General features: G+C 36.4%; 1 protein-coding gene and 1 long non-coding RNA gene across 6 annotated transcripts; both read left to right on the forward strand.

Moving 5' to 3' along the window:
• The first annotated feature begins 230 nt into the window (after window positions 1-230).
• On the forward strand, window positions 231-8,598 carry LOC127436938 (caspase recruitment domain-containing protein 9-like). Of its 5 annotated transcripts, none has more exons than XR_007896487.1 (12): window positions 231-558; window positions 713-850; window positions 952-1,277; window positions 1,850-2,029; window positions 2,374-2,505; window positions 2,968-3,093; window positions 3,875-4,063; window positions 4,279-4,314; window positions 4,437-4,485; window positions 5,306-5,421; window positions 5,591-5,656; window positions 5,813-5,892. XR_007896487.1 is itself a non-coding variant. In XM_051691477.1 (12 exons), the coding sequence occupies exons 1-12, from the start codon at window positions 363-365 to the stop codon at window positions 5,904-5,906; spliced, it is 1,668 nt and encodes a 555-aa protein (XP_051547437.1). In that variant the 5' UTR covers window positions 231-362; the 3' UTR covers window positions 5,907-8,598. The 5 variants fall into 5 exon arrangements, 2 of the variants coding, with proteins under 2 accessions (XP_051547437.1, XP_051547446.1); XM_051691477.1 differs by having other exon boundaries at window positions 5,571-5,656; window positions 5,813-8,598; XR_007896488.1 differs by having other exon boundaries at window positions 234-558; window positions 5,378-5,421.
• Window positions 8,599-11,469: 2,871 nt separating this feature from the next.
• LOC127436956 (uncharacterized) lies at window positions 11,470-22,323 on the forward strand. The gene is made up of 15 exons (XR_007896492.1): window positions 11,470-11,838; window positions 15,529-15,655; window positions 15,760-15,794; window positions 15,886-15,971; window positions 16,049-16,236; window positions 16,757-16,932; window positions 17,066-17,156; window positions 17,444-17,808; window positions 17,943-18,052; window positions 18,133-18,232; window positions 19,016-19,099; window positions 19,249-21,323; window positions 21,400-21,479; window positions 21,594-21,754; window positions 22,014-22,323. It is a non-coding gene; the product is annotated as an uncharacterized LOC127436956 (long non-coding RNA).
• The last annotated feature ends 384 nt before the right edge of the window (window positions 22,324-22,707 follow it).

Here is a 22,707-nt window from a genome sequence, read left to right on the forward strand (position 1 = left end):
GCTCATAATGTGACACATGATTGTATCTCTGTTTTGCTATCTATGTATGCTAAAGATATAAGGAAATTTAAAATCATAATAGAAAAGAAACCTGAATCCTGTTAATTGGATCTTTAGTTTAATATTGATGTTCTCATTCATGCAAGAATATTGCATTGCAGTGCAACAATTTGTTGTGTAATAGACGGAAATCAAAAGAACTGAAATGACAACTAGAAAAGGGAACTTCTGCAGCTGCAGTGCTTGGTGAACATTTCCTTTCTGGGTTTTCAGGCAAGCTGTTTATCTGAGTTAGACGTGTAGTGTACGTTTAGCCTTACAAGGTGCTGTCAAGCAACACATATCAAGGGACATTTCTTGTCATGTCTGATGGCCTGGAGAAGTTGGAGGATGATGATGAGTGCTGGGCACGGCTGGAGGATTACAGAATGCTTCTCATCAAGACCATTGAGCCCTCCAGGATAACACCTTATCTGAGACAGTGTAAGGTTCTGAGCAGTGAAGATGAGGAACAGATCTACAACGACCCCAGTCTGGTTATCAGACGGCGAAAAGTTGGTAAGAGTTGATAGACCACCAGTGCAAATCAACTGTTACAGGATTACAAACAATAAGCTGATCTCAAGTGTCATGTTTTCTCAGCATATCTTATCGACACTGAAGTTATCTGCTTAGACTGCTTGAGGAATGTCTATTTTTTATTGGCTCATAGGGGTGCTGTTAGACATCTTACAAAGAACTGGACTAAAAGGCTATGAGGCATTTCTAGAAAGCCTAGAGCTTGATTATCCAGACGTGTACCGCAAAATCACCGGCAAAGAGCCTGCTCGGGTCTTCTCCATACTTATTGGTGAGTATTACTTTGACCATGGCCATAGGCTAAAAGATAGACATGTTAGAATCAGACTGTTTAAGTGGCTCTGATGACGTTCACCCTCTCTGCGCCCTCAGACACTGCCGGGGAATGCGGGCTCACTCAGTTCCTCATGAGCGAGGTGTCTCGCCTGCAGAAGCTCGCACAGGACGAGCGGAGGGTGAGGCGCGAGGTGTCTGCGCAGGCGGCGGAGCAGCTGAACACCATCCGCCAGCTGCAGCTGTGCGAGACTGAGTTGCGCAAGCAGCAGGAGCGCGTGCAGCGTATGCGAGAGGAGCGCGCGCACGTTTGCGAGGAGGCGCGTAAACTGAGAGACGAGAATTACCGACTTATGCACGATCTGACCCGACTGAGCGAGGAGAAGAACTGCGCTCTCATGAGTAACCGTGATCTCCAGCTGGAGGTGATCATATTTTGCAGAATCCAGCTATGTATATCTCAACACCGGTCTTCATTACATTTGCATAATGGGTAGCTAGCTGACATGAAATTGCAAGCAGTGAAAGCAGTGCCTTGCAGTGTGACATGCTAGACGTATATGATTATCACACGTTTTTATTATTATTATTATTATTATTACCTTTTATTAATTGAGAGACTGCATGGAATATTCATGTATTGGGAAGAGCATGTTAGGGAAAAGGGCAAAGTCAGAGAATTATTAAATAATAATTAGTATTTAAGTACTTTCTCTTCAATTTTTAGTTTGAAACATATGTATTAAATTACGACCGCACACATGAGATGAAGACTCCAGTCATATCATACAGTCATACCTTATAAAAGCTTTTTTTATCTACATGGAGAGGGTCCCCTCATGGGGGCAGCCATATTGACATCACATGACCAGCCAAATACTACTTGCTGCCCTGTCGTTGGACACTTAAATACTACTAACCGCCCTATTACTGGAACTTAAACTCATGTATTAATCTGTGCCTGTTCTTTTCCCCCTTCTGTTTTCGTTTTCAATAGATTGAGAGACTAAAGCACAGCCTAATGAATGCAGAGAGTGACTCAAAGATCCAACGTAAAAAGACAATAACCTTGAAAAATGCCATGGAGCAGAGGCCCAGTCAGGAGATGATTTGGCAGATGCAGAGAGAAAATGATCTCCTCACTGTCCGTATACAAGAGCTTGAAAGCGCTTCCAAGGTAAATCTGTTTCAGTAATTCACTGTGGCCATGGCTCTCATTGATCAGTGGTTCTAAACCAGGTGGTCAGGGCCTCAGCAAAAAAGATGACTTAAAAATTATGTAAAATATTTGCCACTAAAAATCTGCATGTCTACAAAAACAACTGAAACATCTGGAATCATGAAATTAATCTTGATGAATTATCTATTGGCACTTCCAATTTGAGTAGGGAGGGGCCCCAATTGTATTGGACAGTGAAGGCCCTTGAGTCAATAAAGCTGAGAATCACTGTCATAGACTATAAGCACCAATCAAAATAGCTGAAAAAAGGCAATTAATTACAAGAATGCTTTTCCCCAAAGGAGCATGAAAAGCTTGATCCACAGTCCTTGGAGGAATTCAAGCAACAAAGTCAGGCTCAACACCAAGAACTGGTGAATGATATATACAATATACGCAGAGATCTGCACGATGCAGAGGAGCTACGTGATAAGGTAACCATTCTTTTTATACATGCAGACTATTATTAAATAGTTTGTAGATACTGTTAGAGCTGGATTTACAGTCAATTTTATTTTTATTATTAATATGTTATTCTGTGTAATATATTTTCAGAGAGAAGGTGCGTGTGTGTGTGTGTGTGTATATATATATATATATATATATATATATATAAAATTTTTATTTATTTTTTTATTTATTTTTTTATAATGGATTTACAGTCAATTTTATTTTTATTATTAATATGTTATTCTGTGTAATATATTTTCAGAGAGAAGGTGTGTGTGTGTGTGTGTGTATATATATATATATATATATATATATATATATATATATATATATATATATATATATATATATATATATATATGTAAAATTTTTATTTATTTTTTTATTTATTTTTTTTATATTAAATTATTTTCATAATTTGTGGCATTGTGTTTTTGGGAGTTTAGTATCGAGAGGAGAAGGATGAGTTGGAACTGAAGTGCACAATGCTAAAGAAGGACTCCAAAATGTATCATGACCGAATGAAAGACATCCTGAAGCAGTTGGAAGAAGTCATCAAAGAACGAGATATGGTAATGTAACAAAATTACCTTCCTGTTGTTGTCAGAGGGGACAACGGGGAATGTTGGGAAGGTGGAGGGCTCACGTAAAGATCACACCCACAAGAACAAATAAATCAATCTGATTGGCTGATGAATCTGACAATCTGACTACAGATGCCTATTCACTTACACTGTTGAGGAAATTCTGAAGGCTTGACAGGGTGGAGCTCAGATGTGCTGCTTCAGCTAATGAGCATGGCTTCAGGCATGCGATTTGTGAAACAGTTGTCACACTTTATTTGTAAGCATTGAAGAATAAATTCTGATTGGATACATTTTTTAATTTTTTTAATTTTTTGCTATTCATTTGTAGATTAATTAGGAGTGGAAAGCGATTGAAAATACATAGGCAAAAAGGTCAATGAGAATGAAAGGATGAAAGAATATTTATTTATTAGACATGTTATGGCAGCAGAGAAGCTTTTCTGGCCCTGAGAAATCACCACTGACTTAAGTCCTCTATGTAGTGTAGCTGCACTAAAGCCAATTCATTGGGTCAGAGGGAGAGGGGCCCAACCTTGCAACTTTTGTCCCAGGCCCTGTGAATTTAAGCAACATCCCTGAAACTACTTATTGATAGAATATACAACATCATGTTCTACTGCATATGTTGTTATCATCTTGTGTTTGATCAAGAGGCCAATCTATAATACAATGCAAATATTTACTTTTTATTTGACTGGTCTTACAGTATGTATTACATTGAAGCTCATGAAATCATTAGAATTGCTTGACACATCCCTTTTGATAGGCTATTTCTACAAGAGAGGAGTACCATTTGGAGAACTCAAAAAACCTTCAAGACAAGGACCAGTATCGCAAACAGATCCGGGAGATGGGAGAACGTTATGATGAACTTCAAATCCAGTTGTTCCGAACTCAAGGAGAAGTTCTTGCTCTTCAAGCAAAACTCTGTAAACAAAAAAACCCAATTCAAGTGGTATGCATGCTTGAAAACCAACCTTTCACTACACAGAGTGAGCCTTCCATGTATTAATGGAACAGATGAATCATTAATTTGCCTGAAGAGTTAGGCATCCTGTTAATGTGTCACTCTGACATAGGAATATTATTTATAGGCTGAAAATGTACAGCCATTGAGTAAAAGTTTATACAATGTTTTGTATGTTGATGATTACTTTTTTGATCCCTCAGAACTCAGAAGACAGTTCCTTGCCGAGTTCATTTGAGGTAAATTTTAAGAACATTCTATTAAACAGATTTAAATGCAAACATATTCACCCTTCAGAATTCACTGCAACATTATGTATTCATTTTAGTCATCAACCAGTTTGCTTATCTTTTATTTACAGCTGAAAAGTCAGACTAGTGAGGAGGAGTGCAGGAAGAGGTGTGAAAAGGGTAATACTCTCTATTTTTCATCCCATTTCATGCACTCAAAAAAATAACTCTTTGGGTGAACTTAATTAAATCATGAACAGTGGTTGCACATATTTGAAATTGATTTTCTTAAATTACCATGTAATTTGAACTTAAAGTTGAGGGAACCTAACTGAATCAAGTAAGCCCAACAATATTTAACATGTCAAAATAACTCAAATGAAACTCTTTTAGTGATATGCTTGCTAGTGATAGTAAATGTTAGCATGCTAAACACATGCTGTGGGAAACACTACCGAGTGCAACTTGGTCACTATGCTATGGTTAGCATAGCAATTGCTCAATGGATAAAGCAATATGTGGAAAACAGAACATGTTTTGGTCCTCAACAAGTCTAAAGTTCCACTCTTCTCCATGACGGTAACCCCCAAAACTACAACAAAACAGAAAGTCTTCTAAATCTCAGCATAAAACATCAAACAATAACAAATCTCCCCCTTTAATATTCATCTTGCACAAAGACACATAAAGTAACAATTCATTTTAACATTTACCCTGTTGAGTCCCATGAAAGCATGCTGGGAACTAGAAATCCTCTGCCCAGTTTCAGTTAACCAAACAAAAAATTTGCCAATGTTGTCCCAATGCAAATGGATTAAGTAAATGGATTAAGTTGTTGTTTTTGAATCAACTCATCAACTCAGTTTAATTTCCCTTGGTTACATGAATTTGTTTTAGTAATATGAACATGGGATGATTGAGTAAAACTGATGATGGTGAAAGTTACTTTTTGTGTGTGTGTGTGTGTGTGTGTGTAATTTGGTTTATCTAATTGTGACAGATACATGTGGTCGGAAGAGCGATGTCAACAATGTTCTCTTTATTGAACATTGCTCCTTTTTTCCTCACACAGACATTAGTGAAGAGTCACAGAGCCAAACATCTGGGGAGTTCAATGTAGGCATCTCTTTTTCCCCCATCTGAAAAAATAAAGGCCTTAATCAAGGGTGTAGATTCCAGGGGGGATGGGGGGGAAGTAACCCTATCAACAGAAAAGTAGATGTTGATACATCAATGATAGTGGCATGTGTTTTTCATTCCTGCAGTCTTGTTTGTTTCCGGAAAGGTTCTCTGAGGAAGACATCTTAACTACCTGCAAACTTAGAGGACGATGCAACTTCTATAACAGGAGGTCTTTTATCCTTTTATCACTTCTTTAAATTGATCCAGCACATCGTAGCCCAGTGCATGAAATAATCATTTTTGTGTACAAGATTTTTTCTGTCATTTACTAAACTTGATCATGTCTTGGTTCTAAAGAAATGCTCCTATTGTGGTCTTATGACAGGAAATGTGCATTAAGAACCAAAAAGTTCACAGTTAAAGAGAATGTGCAGTCAATCCTGAACAACACTACAGGGAGTGACACAGATGGGATGTGACACACTGCTTTGGACAAGAAATGTGGCCTTCTCTAAAGACATCACATATTTGATGAGAATCCAGTATTGGTTTGCAGCCAGTGACTCATAAAAACCTGACAAATAGGGTAAAACAGGACTAAAGGCACACCTTAAGGAAAATGTGCTTTCTTTCTCTTCACAAAGCGTATAAAGAAAAAATACATTTATTTTATTGAATATTGATGGAGCAACAACATTTGTGTGAAAAGAAAAAATAACAGAATGTTGTTTTAAATAAAAAAATTTTTTTATTTTTTAAAGGTGCCATGGCGAGGGAGATAAAAGTAAACGCCCCTAGGGCAAAATTTGTCAACTTAGGCAAATACTTTTTCACTGCAAGATGCTATTTTGAGTAACACATTAAAACAATGCAAAATAACCTCAGAAAAGGGCATACAATTCTCTGTTAATAACAATCACATTTTGCATTTCATAACATCTCAAGTATTCTTTAAATACAGTAATCTCCACTGTGATAGGACCAGTAAATGTGAGCCCACTTTGAACATTTTTCATAACAAATCTATTCGCCCCACTTAAGAAAATTTTTTTGTTTTATGGGGGCCTTTAGCCCCTGCAACAGGGGTGCTTTTTACCTCAAATACTATCCTTTCACTTTTTATTTAATCACCCTGAACAAAACTGAGAATGACAAACAAGTATTTAGTATTTAAAATATATGTGGAAATTGATCAAACTTTGGACATTACACGCAATGATCTCATGGATCAGGAAAATGTTGCAGTGCATAGTGATAAATAGGTGTTAAGGTAAGCACTGTGGTTGTTTTTGTTGCTGTTTATTGTTTTGGGAGAAAATAAAATCAAAAGTGCCTTTTACCCCGGGGGCCCTTTAGCCCCGTTGTTCCCTTTAATTGTTCTCTAATCTAAAATATGTTCAGTCAGTAATTGATATTGCCATGACTCTAATCTGACAAAGTTTCTCTATTTATTTCTTCTGTATATATGAGAGATGATCTGCTTGTACAGTGTACATGATACAACATAGTGCATGTGATTTTCAAAATTGTTTCATAAAATTTCCTTTAACTTTATAACGACATCCAAAACTCACGCCCTTTATTTAAACTCAAACGTTTGTTACTTTCTTAATTTATGAGGTTTACAGTAGTAATCGAATGATAATAAAAAATATTATATGATTTTTCCCCCGTATTTTGTGAATTTTCAGCATATGTGCACAAACGTATCACAATAGACTATAATGATTATATGTCATCAGGGGCGGACTGGGACTAAAATGTGGCCCTGGACTTTCTGGCCTAGAGTGGCCCACCAAACCCGGCCCGCAACACACCACACCATAACACACCGGCTCATTGATTTCATTTTCTGGCTCAATTTCAAATTTTTGTGTTAAAAAAAAAAAAAAGATGTTCCTATTGACTGCTAGTCATGACAATGGGCCCCACAGTGCAACAATTGTCATAATGTTAAAATATATAAAACCACCGTAAACGTGATGAGTGGATTTTTTAGAGAAAGCACTAAAATAAGCACTTTATAGCTCAGACAAATAGCTTGTCCGAAAACTTTTTTCCCAACTTACAGATGTTAGGTTAAAATGTACATGAAAGTACAATGGAAAGTGTGTATTTTAGGTGCTGTGACAAGTCAGTATTTCTTCAAAGTTTTTAAATATTTAAATCACTTTTAAACTTTTTTCTAGAATTGCAAATACACTATTGTCTTAGTTAATATGAGGTTGTGGAAACAAGTATAATAATAATATATTATACATGTACTGTATATGTATATATAGCTATACAAGATCATAAAATGTTGTTTCAGATAACTAGAAGAAGAAAGTGTCACACAGCAGGACACTGATGACAATACTTAAAATTTCATGTAATTTACTCACATAAATGTGTAAATGTGTATTTAAAAAAAAACAATTAAAACAAAGTTGGCCAGAATATGTGCATATATAAATATAAACAAATATAAATAGATGTAAAAAAAATAAACACCTCTTAAGGTGTAGATCTTTGCAGATTAATTGCTCGTATTTTCACTCTATATGAGTTTGTTGCGTCTTTATATTTGCAGTGTTTTAATGCCTTCCCCAGATTATTCTTGAGAAAAAGTGAAAAGCCCAATGCTTTGACAAGCACTGTTTCTGCTATCCTTTAAACAAAGTAAGCCTCAAAGACTCAAATAGCCACAAAGTAATACTTTTCATGACTTATTTTCCACATTTTTTTTATTATTCAGCAAGCCGCACTTCAGCTCCCTGCGGTATGAATAAATTATGCAAATTACAATGTACTGCTCATATCTTTACTGTTTGCAGATTTTAAAATACGCTGCTGTTATTGTATTTGTTGTAACTTGCAGTTATTTGCCATTTTCTGATTATTCAGAGCTCATCTTATACTTAATATGTTGTCTTTGGTTGTCACCAATATTTTGATTTGTATGTCAAATAATGAGGTCCGGGCGAGGTTCAAAATTAATGCGCTTAAACAGAAATGCGTTACAATGTGTAAGTAATGTAATTTCAAAGTCATTGCAGTTTTTCAAAATAAAAGCCATTTTATTGGCTTTATCTTACAGAGATTTTAGAATATTCTCTCTGTAATGGGGTTGGCACGGGCATGTTGTCACTTGTGTGGACATGTTATGTAAATAAAAGCCAGTGAATGTGAGGCTTTCATGGTGTCATTGTGACTAGGTGTTTCTGACGGTGATTCTAACACAATTTCTTCTGCATCATGTTCTCTTCCTGAAAGTAAAAAAAAAAAAAATGGAACAGAATATTATTTGGTAAAACACATAGCAAAAAAATGCGTTTATGTTAATGTTACTTATACCCCCTTTGTCTAGGTTTCATCTATAAACACACTGCATGTGCACCAGTAGTGTGTGTTGTGTTTGTGTGAGTGTGTGTGCGCACGCGTGCGTGAAGCGGATGACAGAACAGAGCGGCACCTCTTGTTCATTCTGTAGCATGCAGCGCATGTGACTGTATAATATTTAATTAAATTACATCATTCTGCAGTTTAATGATCACACTTGGCCATATCCAGAGTTTTTTATTTTTTAAATTATTGTTGATATCATCTCAAAACTGTTACATCTCATATCATTTTGCTAATTACAGCATTCTGTAATATGGTAACGAAATTAGCAACAAGATGATATTGTACCGTTTACATTTTTTTGGTATCGCGATACTTCGTTAGTATTGGTAAACTGTGCAACCCTAATCTATACATATTACCTAGACTTTTTTTCTATAAGTTTTGTTGTGATTTTCCCGTAACTGTAATCATTAAGGCCGAAACATACTTCACTCATGTACGCAAACGCGAGCGCTTGGCCAATGCATGGCCAACGTGTGGTCCCGATGTACATACATTACGTGCGCTCCTGTTGCTCTGCCGGTTACAAACCTGAGACCACAAGAGGGCACTAGATTTTTTAGTCGTGACCAAGGAACCAGTGCTGCGTCCAAAACAAAGAAAATGCTGCCTGTGTATGGAGGCAGGATGAATACACTTCACTGTGTGATCTGTCCTAAGCCACACTGGTTTTCCATGTTCTTTAGACTCTTTTTCACACACCACCAAAAGCCTCTCACACACAGTATCAAAGTCAGTCTCATACACCGTAAAACTCTCTAACACAATACAATCAAACAAAATATATTTGGTAATATGTGTGTGTGAGAGAGAGAGAGAGAGAGTATAACTGTATAACACCGGGTTCACACATCCTCTGTGAGCGGCGCGTTTTCGTTTCGGCGACCATATTAACAGATGACACCATTTACACTGCAAGCGTGAGTCGCGAGGTGACACCGGGTTCACATCCTCCGTGAGTGGGTCAGTTGTGTTCGACACTCACATTAGCCGCGTCTCTACCGCGAGAAATAGCAGCGCCTCTGCACAGAAAATCAAGTTATCTATGGGGTCTTACGCCAATAAGGTCATAATAAGCTGAGGTTATTGCTGCTTCAGGGACAACAGCGGGCAGTCATGTGCACTTCATCTTTATCAGCACACTTGGTTGTGATTGGTTACTATTGTTTCTATACTGTTCACCTATATACACAGAATGGCAAAAGGTCAGTCAGTTTATTAATTCTTTACTTTATTAATTTATTTTACTGAGTTTACTTGCATGCAGACATATAAACTGGAGTGTACTATAGGTTCAGTTTGAATTATTTTGATTTGCTTTTGTGTATTTTCTATAATCTCCTGATTATTTTAGTGTCGTACTGCACCCAGAGCCGCTGAGCTCAGCTTGAGCCATGTGTCAAAAATAGGCTCAACATTGAAACTATCCGCTCACTGCCATGTCTGGGACGCTTCTGGGACGTGTCACCTCGCGACTCACGCTTGCAGTGGGAACGGTGTCATCTGTTAATATGGGCGCCAAAACAAAAACGCGCCGCTCACGGAGGATGTGTGAACCCAGTGTAAGAGAGTTTGATGGTGCATGTGAGAGAGTATGGTAGTACGGCACGGAGCCCAAAAGTGGACAGGGAGGGAATTTATTTTCTGAACGAGTTTTGTGTTCCCTTGCAGTATGTTTGCATTCCCTCGCTTGTGTCCTCTAATTTATAAAGGGTTTCATTGCAATAAATTAACCATGGTTTTACAACAGTAACCATAGTTGAACTTTATTATTTGTGATAAAACCAGCCTGTATAATGCAGTAATTATATACATTTTAATGCAGTTACATCTTTGCATAAATCCAGATTTGTTTGTGAATTTGTTTGTTGAGTTCATGAATTCATTTGTTGACTGTTATCTGTTAAATCAGTTATTACTTGTTATTTAATATGAAATCACATTTGCAAATTCAAAGGTTTTAAAAGGGGCAAGTAATGTACTTGTGTAGGGCCCATACAGTGCAAATACAAATTTGCTTAAAAATGTTTGTTTCATGTTACAAGTTTCAAAAGTTTCACTTGGTACATATTATTTAAAGGAATATTCCAGGTTCAATACAAGTTAAGCTCAATCAACAGCATTTATGGTATAAGTAGATTACCACAAAACAAATTCAGACTCGTCCCTCCTTTAAAAATCAAAAATTGTGGTTACATTGAGGCACTTACAACAGAAGTGAATGAGGCCAATTTTTGAAGGGTTTAAAAGCAGAAATGTGAAGCTTATAATTTTATAAAAGCACTTACATTAATTATTCTGTAAAAACAGAAATGTACTATTTGATTATTTTTAAGTTGTTTAAATCATCATTTTTACAGTTGTTTTAGGGTTTGTTGACAATACATTGTCATGGCAACAAAGTTGCAATATTGGTTATAACTTTACACAGAAAAGGTTAGTAAGCGATTTAATCACACTAAAATCATGTTAACACATACAGTTTATTGTTTAAGTCTTGTGTCTATACTTTTGAAACAGTGAGTATTTTAACATTTACGGATTGGCCCTATTCACTTCCACTTTAAGTGATTTTTGCTTCTTTTTTTTTTTTTAAGAAAAGGAGGGACGAGTCAATTCTTTTTGTTGTAATCAGCATTATGCCACAAATGCTGTTGATTGAGCTGAACTTGTATTTAACCTGGAATATTCCTCTAAAATGTGCATAGATTTTATGTTTAGTTAGTGAAGTTTTACTTTGCTACAAAATGCGTATGATTATTTACCTAGAAAACTTATTTTTATTTCTTATAACCCATCAGCATTACGTGAACCTTGTATGGAACTATGTACAAAGTGATAGAATGAGTCACTCGCCGGGTGAGGAGAATTCACCTAGAATATTCTCCACAGTCATACACACAGACAGAGGTGTCCACATAAGGATTCACCACAGACCAGATACAGAATATTGTCAACATGGAGATATTACCCCTTATTGGCCATTGACAGTCACATGCAGAGGAGTATTTAGCAAAAGTGGATGTAAGTTTTGTTTTATTTTTTATGAATTTTTATTTTTATGTTTTGTGGAAAAACCCTGGAATTAAATACAGTACTGTGCAAAAGTTTTAGGCACTTGTGAAAATTGTTGCATAGTGAGGATGTCTTCAAAAATAATGACATAAATAGTTTTCATTTATCACTTTATTTCATACAAAGTCCAGTAAACATAAAAAAGCTAAATCAATATTTGGTGTGACCACCTTTGCATTTAAAACAGCACCAATTCTCCTAGGTACACCTAGACACAGTTTTTCTTGATTGTTGGCAGAGAGGATGCTCCAAGCTTCTTGGAGGATTTGCCACAGTTCTTCTATCTGTTTAGTTTGTCTCAATTGCTTCTGTGTCTTCATGTAATCTCAGACTGATACAATGTTTAGTGGGGGGTTTTGTGGGGGCCATGACATCTGTTGCAGGGCTCCCTGTTCTTCTATTCTAATCTTTTCTATTTGCAAAAGTAATGTTTAGGAGTCTAACATTTATATTTCCTATTGACACACTAAAGCTGAAGATATAAATAACCATCTTAAGACAAATGCTTTTGTGAAACATCTTATTTTTGCACAGTACTGTAAATCTGTCTCTTTACATCTTCTCCTCTCAAGGAAAATACATATTCAGTATTTTGAATGTTCTGCATCTTTAGTTAATTTTTATTGATTTATGCCAGTTTTTTTGTTTTTTGTTTTTTTGTCCTATTGTGAATTTTAACTTATTAAAGAAAGCTTTTGAGAGTTTGGCCAAAACTGTCACTCATGAGAGCAAGTGCTTATTCAAGTTTTTCCGTGAGGCTGCTCAACTATGGGCGATCCACTCTACAGGCCAGCTGAACCGAGAGCAGCATCTGCAAGATTTACTAGAGGACATTAGCCAAGTCCACGATCAGTTGAAGGTTTCAGAACATTTCTAGATGTGTTAATTAGTGCTGCAACAACTAATCGACAAAATCGCTAATAACTGATAATTAAAATCATAGACAACAAATTACATTATCGATTAGTTGGATATGTGTGGTGTGCATGGTGAAGCTCTGTAAGTGACATCACTTTACAGCCTAGGGAAAAATGTGTGTCATGAAAACTCGTTTGAAATGTGACAGAGACAAGCTGAAGCGGAAAAAAACAAGACCCAAATTGTCCAGTGCAACAAGAGCACTTTATAAACACTAAAAGAAAATCAGGAGCATAGTTTAATCTGGAGCAGATGCTGCGTCAGGTGCATTTACAGAGTGCTTGTGCTGTTTGATGTGTTTGAGAGTTGTTTCTCTCCAGCACATCACTTACATTTTATAGCTATTTTCTATGTTTGTGTAAGTGTTATGATTTGAAGGCGTGTTTTTCCATTCCACCAAACTGTCTTTTCCATAAGCGAGTCTCCATGAAACTTCACTGAAAGAACGAGCGAGTGCTACCACATCAATCAACAGAGAAAGGGAGGGCCATCATTTTTTTGCAGTTTAGTAATCATGCAACTTCATACCATGACTTCAGTTTGAATGTAATCAGTTGTGCAGTTTTCTTGGATCTAAAACCAATGAGGTCAAAGTCTGCAGGTTTTAAAGCATTTTTAAGTTTACAGATGATTGTACTATATTAAACTACTTTGTATAATGCTGAATACAATGTATAATAATACTATGGGGAATTATTTGATGGTCCTGATAATGCCAAATTTAACCAGTAAATTTACAGGATGGCAAAAATTATTTTACTGGATAAGCATACACTGCCATTAAAATACATTTTTGAAGAATATATATATATATATTTTTAAATAAATGTAACCAGGGAAAATACTATTTTAAAAATTACAATATTCATTTTAAATATTTAAAATATGTATCAAACACAATTCTGTATTTTCTTTATTTCTAGTTGAGCAGAATTATTAATATTTATTTTCATCATTGCCATCGGGGCTGATTTTTAGTCCCACTCCATCACTGTTTTGCGTACTGTATGTCGTAAAAGTAATTAAAACAAACATTCAAACGTAACGTTTCTCGATTCAGGCTTTGTTTAAAGTAGAGAGTATTAAATTGTGAATTTGGTATCGTGAATCAAACCGAATCGTGAGATGAAGCCTTTAGCCCTTAATCATCATTTATGTTTTTAATAAAAAAACATTTTAAATTTAGCTTTTTTATCTAATTAATTGATTAATCGATTAAAGTCGACATGAAATGAAAATTCACCCTATCTGTTTTCTAAATGCATGTTACTGATCTTACTGTGAACGATTCATCTATGCATATGTTTTATTTTTAAAGACATTTTTTGACCTCGTAATCTTTAATCAAAATGTAATAACTCGATCTCCCGGTGAAACAACAGACTTCTCTCTGGTTACGTATGCAGGACTTCTCCAATCATTTAGTATGCTTACACCCTGCCCCTTTCTTATAAATACCACAACCTTGCGTAGAGGTATCGTTCCTTAACCCAAACTTCCTTGGTTATGGGTCAACTGGCTTAAATTTACATTTTGAATGAGGAGGAATAACGGTGAATTTGCGAATGTGTTCGAGACATTTCACACCTGAATTGCTGCGGTGATAACTGCTGAATACAACGCTTCGGATGCCTCTGGAGTTTACTTATATTTTTGAATACAGTTACCGTGGGATGCACAGCACGAGTAAGTGTTTTTTTCCTTTATATTTAGTGCATTGTGATTCAAAATGGTTGTCTGTTACTCACTAATTTTTCAATGACTACAGCCTCTTCGTAAGCAAAGACCGCAATGTGCTCGTGTGTTTATGTTGTCAGTTTGATCATAAATGTTTTGAGATCACTGCTCAGTTTCACCACTCTGACTCAAGCAGCACGGTGGTAGGTATGTATGTCCACTGCAAACTCACATTCAGGTCTGCCTCCATTCCACTATGCAATGCCCATATTTTCACAATCCAATCAACAACCAATGGATAAACTCAAATCCCCGCCCTACATTTTTTAATTGTTCGATGAGCTGTTTCAATACGTCACAATACGGAAGTCGTCCCAACCTTTTCATGCCGACTTTAACTAATCAAAGATTAATCGATTATCAAAATAATAATTAGTTTCAGCCTTAGTGTTAATGTTATAGCCATAGTCATTTTCATATTATTTGTAGTACTTATATTTTGTAGCATTTCACCTCTCGAAATGTCTGTTGAACATAAATGTGAGCTGTCAGGTATCTCATATGGCAGAACAACGAGGCCAAGCTGGATATGATGTTGGACAAACTCAGGCAGGAAAGCTCAGAGGAAGCTCTGAAAGCCTCTTTAGAGAAGATACTAAACTATTTGGGAGAAGTTAAGAATGGGTAATAAATTTTTTTTAATTTCTTTTATTTTTTTATAATTCTTTACATTTTATAACTCTTTAGACCAGGGGTGTCAAACTCAGTTCCTGGAGGGCCACAGCCCTGCAGAGTTTAGTTCCAGCCCTGCTCTAAAATGCCTCCTTGTAATCTTCAAGCACTCCTGAAGACCTTGTTTAGCTGCTTCAGGTGTGTTTAATTAAGGTTGGAGCTAAACTCTGCTGGACTGTGGCCCTCCAGGAACAGAGTTTGACACTCCTGCTTTAGAATATCATGTTGTCTAATTCTCCACAAAATAACTTTAAAATATTACCCATTTTTGTAAATGCTTTGCTGCTTTATTCCATGTTTGTGTTTTCTAAGGTATTTGAACATCTATAAAGAGGAAGTGGAAACTGTGGAGAGATACCCCTCTATAGTCCTCCAGGAATTACAAGCATACAGCCTTTCTATCAGCCAGTTTTTCAATGTCAAAGAGGTTTATGGCCAGGTACCTACATATTCAACCAGAACAATGCTGAAATCTCTATTTAAGAATTAACTGTAAGTACAAAACAAACACTGTTAAAGTTACACTCATATCTTTTGCCACAGGGAATTTTGCACTCTTAATCCTTCCCTCAAACTTGGTGAGTTGAGAGAGAAACTTTTTCCAGGATGTGGATTGTTCTGTTGTCTTATTGTTTAACACCCATTTACTATGTTTATTTATTTTGAAAGATTGAGGAAAGAATTCGAGATGAAACGCAGGTGTTCAAAAGGGACATTTCAAGAATAGCTCAACATTCAGCTCATCCTGTACAATGGTAATAAAGACACATGACTACTTACTCTCTGGTTGATTTGTGTCTGCCTAAATACTTTCATTTCCTTTATTTTCTAGGATAATCTAAATTTGAAACCTCAAGCATTTTCAGACTGTCAAACTAAAGAGACTCTCACTACTGCAAAAGGAAATGTGTACAACTGCAATGGCTTTCATACTACACGTGATGATAATCAGGAGACGGATCTTGTGGAAACAGAGCTGGTTTTGTACCCAAAGCCTCTCATTGTTGAATTGCTAATGGAGTAAGTGAAAACAGAAATCCTAGAAACAGTATGTGAGTAAAAGAATTCAACAGAATCAGACAACATTCAGATTCAGCCCATTTTAAGGTTATGGAAAAAAGATTCTTTTTTGCGTTTTGGCAATGACGTATTGTGCGAGAAGAATGGATGGCGAGGCCCGTATTGGCCTACTCTGTGTAGCTACAGCAAGACCACTCAGAGCCAATCTTTAGAAATATTTCATAAAATACTGTCCAGAGACCTGAAAATGAGGTGTACATGTATTCACAAATGTTCACATTCTAAAACAACGATAAGCTCGAGTGATCAAATTTGGAGATCTGAAATAAACATTGTGTAACAAAAAAATTCCATGTTCTGTTTTCAAATATAACTTACTTCTGATTGCATTTTTTTCCCTCTTTTGTTGTTTACTTTTGTTTAATCTGCAATGTTTTGTTCCAATTTGCACTGGGTGACTAATTAAAAGAAAAAATAAATAAATTGCATTAAGATTGAAAAACTTTTTGCCCCATCACAGTGTGTGAGAAACATTTTTTAACCATCTGGAAGAGAGATTTCATGTTATTCTAACCAACACTTTGACTGTTGTGGAGGCCAAGAAGGAAAAACTGAAAGCTGAGCTAGATCTTCTCCTTCAACTTCACCAGCCTTGTGCCAAAATGATTAAAATGGATGTTCACGATGCCGGAGCAGGTTTGTCCTCGCATTAGATCCTTATTCATTTATGAATTTACATGTTTGTAATAGTGAAAAAGTTCAAACTGCAGAAGAAAATGTATGGCAATTTGTTCCAATCTGACTTTGAGGAACCCTCTTCATTACATAGGCAGCTGAACTAGTGCTACATCAGGATCGTGTGGATCAACACTAAAAGGGTATACAGGATGTCCTTTTACCTTCGCCACTAAATCTGAAAAGTAAATGTCTTTTAAGTTCCAAAATGATAGAAAGCACAATACAAATAAAATGCAGTCATGTCAGCTTTTATTATCATTCAACCATGTATGCACATGGGAGAATGAAACTGCATTTCTCTACAGATCTTGGTGCTAACTATACTGTATGTCTGACTTAAAGTTTATATGTGAGCAAGGCTACATCGTTTTACCCAATAATACAAGACTATACAAATATGTATAGTGATAATGATTCTCTGTTGACACACTATACACAATCTACTTATTCTGACTATTTTAATTCACAGGATGTGGGCCTCACTGCAAGCCAACCTGGACAAGCACATCAGTGTCATCCAGGCATGACAGAGAGACTTTAGACAAAAGATGGAGGGCCCGAGGGAAGCAAACGCTTTGACAATGAGATCTTTAAAGTATGTTTTAGATATTCTCTGTGCACGTCACGATCCAAGTTGAATTGGATGAAAGAAAAAGCCAAGTGAACAATCTCATTCACACTTACTCTCTGCTCCAAAGAAAAAAAAAAAATGTTACACCCCAAGAAATTGAGGTCTTTCAGTCGCATCTGGAAAAAATGGACGAGCGCATTGATTCTGCAGAGGTGGCCTTAATACAGGATATGGAAGGAAAAGAATCAAAGTGTCTGGAGCAGGTTTAGATTTTCAGCACCTGAGTGATTTACTATGATCATACTTAAAACCATTATTATTTTGAAAGGAAGTTGTTACAGAAATTATACTTGAGTGCTAAACATTCTGTACTGATGAGGATTCCATTTTTCCACAGGCTAAAGATATATTCAGGAAGTTTGAAGAAAAATGTAATTTTCTCACCATTGATCTGAAATTTCTTGAAAAAATGCTAAATGAATTTACCAATACACAAGATCAAAGCAGGTACGAACAATATTCGTTTACTTTTTAAGTTCATACTCTGTTGCATCAGTATTTATCTTTATTTGTATTTCTGTTTACAGGCTTTGAAGAGTAACGTGCAGAAAAAGAAGATTGATAGCATGTTGAGTAATTTTAAAGGAAATGATTGCCGAGTATGCCAAACCCAGTTCTGACAAGAAGGTAAATGCCCCAATACATTATTTGATTTACATACAGTGACACCAAAAAAAGTATTTGGACACTTTGACACTTAAGCCACACTTTAAGAAGTATATATTTCATTGCATTCGATCACAAAATATCAAAGAAAGTGGCAAACAAATGATGGCTTTTCTAACTAAATGGTCCCAAATCATTTTTAATTGATGTACTGTATGAAGTTCCCTTCAAGTTCACACAGGTATCCTTGCCGAGTAACCACAGGTGTACTTTATCACATTACCAATGGATATGTTCCACTGAAGTTTCACAACCAGAAAGTGTCTGAACACATTTTGTCTTTGATCAGTATATATTTTCAAACCTAAAACTACTTTTGTTTTCCTTGAAAAGAGCGCTATATATTATCTAAATTTTGGGGGCTACTATATATGAAATGTGCATGTTATAACTGTACTGTTCTACATTAAAGCATTTATGGGTAACACTTTACAATAAGGTTTTATTCGTTAACATTGGTTATTGCATTAGGTGTCATGAACAAACAATGAACAATCTATTTTTACAGCATTTATTAATCTTTGTTAATGTTAGTTAATAAAAATTGTTTATTGTTCATGTTATTTCATAGTGCATTAGCTAATGTAATCAAATACAACTTTTTAGAAATATACGTATGTTGAAATGAATATTAACCAAGATTAATAAATGCTGTAAAAGTATTGTTCATTGTTAGTTCATGTTAACTAATGATGTTAACAAACTGAACCTTATTGTAACGTGTTACCACTATTTGTATTGTAGATTGTGAACCTAGATGTAATAACCAATTTAACAACTCTGATGGAGAAACTAAAGAAGAGTTGTCAGTATCTTGGCTGCTTTCTGGTAAGGCATTCCAAATTGTATTACTACAGGGATATTGAAGTTTAATATGTATAGGCTGAGATATCATGGCTTTGATTTATTTTTAATTTTTTTTATTTTCTCCTCTTTTGTCCCCAATTTGGAATGCCCAATTCCCAATGCGCTTTAAGTCGTTGTGGTGGGGTAGTGACTCACCTCAATCCAGGTGGCAGAGGACGAATCTCAGTTGCCTCCGCGTCTGAGACCATCAATCCGCGCATCTGATCACGTGGCTTGTTGAGTGCGTTACATGGAGACATAGCATGGGCCTCCACACGCGCTATTCTCCACGGCATCCACGCACAACTCACCATGCACCCCACCGAGAGTGAGAACCACACATTATAGCGACCATGAGGAGGTTACCCCATGTGACTCTATCCTCCCTAGCAACCGGGCCAATTTGGTTGCTTAGGAGACCTGGCTGGGGTCACTCCGCACGCCCTGGATTCGAACTCGCGACTCCAGGGGTGGTAGTCAATGTCAATACTAGTTGAGCTACCCAGGCCCCGATGATGATGATGATGATTAAATTTTATTACATTTTTGTAGGACGTCTTTATGGCTCACCCCCCTACCACAGGTTCCACTTCAGGGGGCTTTTGTGGTTGCAGCTCGCCCCTGGTTCCGTAAACAGCATGAAATAGGAAGCTCAGATGGAGACGGCCTAGTCGTGTTAGGGTGTCCTTCTGGATGATGTGGCAGTAGGGGTTATCAAAGACCTACTCAAGTTAGTGTCCGTATACTGTATTTTTAACTTTCAATGAGCAATAAAATTATACAACAATGACACCAGAGAACATCTCGTCGAACGTTCTGTTCCTATCTGCTACTAAAAAGGGAAAATACAAAGAGCAAATAATTAACAGATATTCATACACAGGTTTATTACCTCCAAATAAGTGTCCTTATAAGTGTCTGATCATGTTATTTGATTGTTTATGGCCAATGTCAAGCATTTATTAAGTGGCAAGCGTACGTTTTACTACTACATTTTAGTAACGTAAAGGAATAGTTCACCTAAAAATGCTGTCATCATTTACTCCCCCTTGCACTGTTCTGAACCCATATGACTTTTTTTATTATGTGGAACACAAAAGGAGATACAATGGCAGTTGAACTCACTTTAATGCATCAAAAGCACTCAAAAGTATCATAAAACTAGTCCATATGACTAGTGCATCATATTGCAACTTTTTTGAAGGCATACAACAGGCAAAAAGTTATTGCGTGAACATGCGTGATACTGTGAACAAGCTTCTCTTGAACGCTAAAGGACGTCAAGATTTTCACTGAAAATTGATTTACATTTTTTGGTAACTTTTCACAAAAACCTATTGTATTTCTCCAGAAGACTTGGAATATGATGCAGGAGCCGCGTTGACTACTTTTATGATACTTTTGGTTCCTTTTTAAGCTGTAAAGTGAGGCACTATCCCCTGCCATTGCATACCAGGAAATTTATTGAAACATCTCCCTTGGTGTTTAGTACAAGAAAAATGTCATATGGGCTTGGAACAACATGACAGTGAGTAAATTATGACAAAAAAATTTACTTAAGTTAACTTCCTTAAGATATCACAAAATTAGAAAATGAAAGTCTGTTGGGGAAGCAGATAATCTCACTGAAAGATGTGACATTAGTTAACATGCAACATTAGTTCTTCTACTGTGAGCAGCTGTTTGCAAACAGTGGCAGTGCCCACTAACAGGAACACATGACTTCTAGGTAAAATAAACTGGTAAAATGAGAAAACAATCTACTTCTCACAACGTTCACAATGTTTGATTCCTCTGAACAGGATAGGCAAACCTCAGCACTTCCGGGAAGTACACTTTGACTTAAGAGATAGACACTCTGCAACAACAGGTTGGATTGTTCACTACTGTATATCCTCATGAGCTTGAGATTTAATCTAAATTAGCAGTCATGTTAAGTCTCAGTTTAAAGCTCTACAAAGCTCAATAAAAATGTTAGAATTGCACATTGCTGTCTACCCTTTGCTGTACCTCCAGCAAAGTTAAACTTTCCTGCTGGATCAGCTCAGAGGTCAGGAAAGAGCCCCAGTCAGTCTGGAATGGAGATTCTGCACAGAGGTTTGACATTCCAACATGATTCTGTCCTCAGTGCACGGAGGTTCTCCAAACCAAACCGCTTCGATAAGAGGTTCCAGGTTTTAGGCTCAAATCCTGAAGAGCAGGACAGGTCAGTGCAAACATCCAGTGGCTGTTATTTTTTATATAGTATTTTACTTGCATGTTAATTTCATTTTCTTTGAAAGTATTCCTCAGTGTTCCCTTCAAAGCCTGAGTCACCAGTATTCTGTGGAAAGCCAATTATATTCTTCTCTTTGTGGCCGAGGTACTATTTAAAAAAAAAAAAAAAAAAAAAAAAAAATTTACACAATCTGTGTGTTAAGCCATGTTCTCAAATGAGTTGATTTTAGATTGTTACTGGTCTATCTATTCCCACCAGGAGTTCTATAAGAGGAAAGAGTGCCACCCTATCACTTGTCCTCATCAACGGCAGGAGACTTTTAAACAGTGTGCAGAAGAGATAAACAAAAGGCTTCTCATCTACCAGAGCCAGTCACAAGATCACCACAACAGCTGCCTGCAAGGTTGACAGTTAAAAATGTAACTAATGTCTATAATAAAAGGTACCACCAAACGTAACTGCAAAGTTAATGACTGTTTTCAAATAGGTTTCCCAAACACTTTCCCCATCTTTCATTGCTTGTACAAACTGATAGTCCTGCCCCTTCAGTTATGTTTCAGAATCAAACAATAACAGAGGTCATATTATGAAATGTACCCGTGTTGCTCCAAGATAGCATGGTTTTAGATTACATAAGATACGGTATCATGACACCGTCCTCTCTGCCTTGAATTTCAGCAGCAATTGAAGGCCATTGAGGAGTTTCTATCCAGCGTTGGAGAGATACTTCTATCTAAACTAAGGGATCAATATTTCGTGGACCTGATGTGAAGCATGATGCAAATTCGTCACCGGTTTGAACTAGTTCAGCAACAAAGTGAACAAAAGAGTGTATATGAACAAATGCAGAACAATGGTTGGGGCAGAGGAAATTATCTTATCATCACCCCACTAACTTCCTCCCATAATCACATTGAGGAAGAAGCCATTTTACTGTCATGATGCAGTATTACACCTACCAAAAAAAAAAAAAAAAATGAATGCATAATATCACACACACACACAATGGCACCAAAAAGTATTTGGACACTTAAGCCATACTTAAAGGAATATTTCACCTAAAAAGTATCATTTTCTCATTTGCTCACCTTTATGCCATCTCAAACTTGAATTACTTTCTTTCTGCCAAACAAAGATATTTTGATTGAGATATAAGGTGTTTCTGTCTATACAATGCAAGTTAGTGGGGTCCAACACTTTCAAGCTCCAAAAAGGACAGAAAAGCAGTTTTAAATGAATCCATACATGATTTAATCCATGTCTTCTAAACCGATATGATCAGTTTTGAGTAAGAAACAGACCAAATTGTAACTCTTTTTACCCTATAAATCTTGTCATATGTAGTCTCTTTGTCGCTGTACACATCACTGTT

This window comes from Myxocyprinus asiaticus, chromosome 4 (genome assembly GCF_019703515.2).
Source record: "Myxocyprinus asiaticus isolate MX2 ecotype Aquarium Trade chromosome 4, UBuf_Myxa_2, whole genome shotgun sequence".
Lineage (NCBI taxonomy): Eukaryota > Metazoa > Chordata > Actinopteri > Cypriniformes > Catostomidae > Myxocyprinus > Myxocyprinus asiaticus.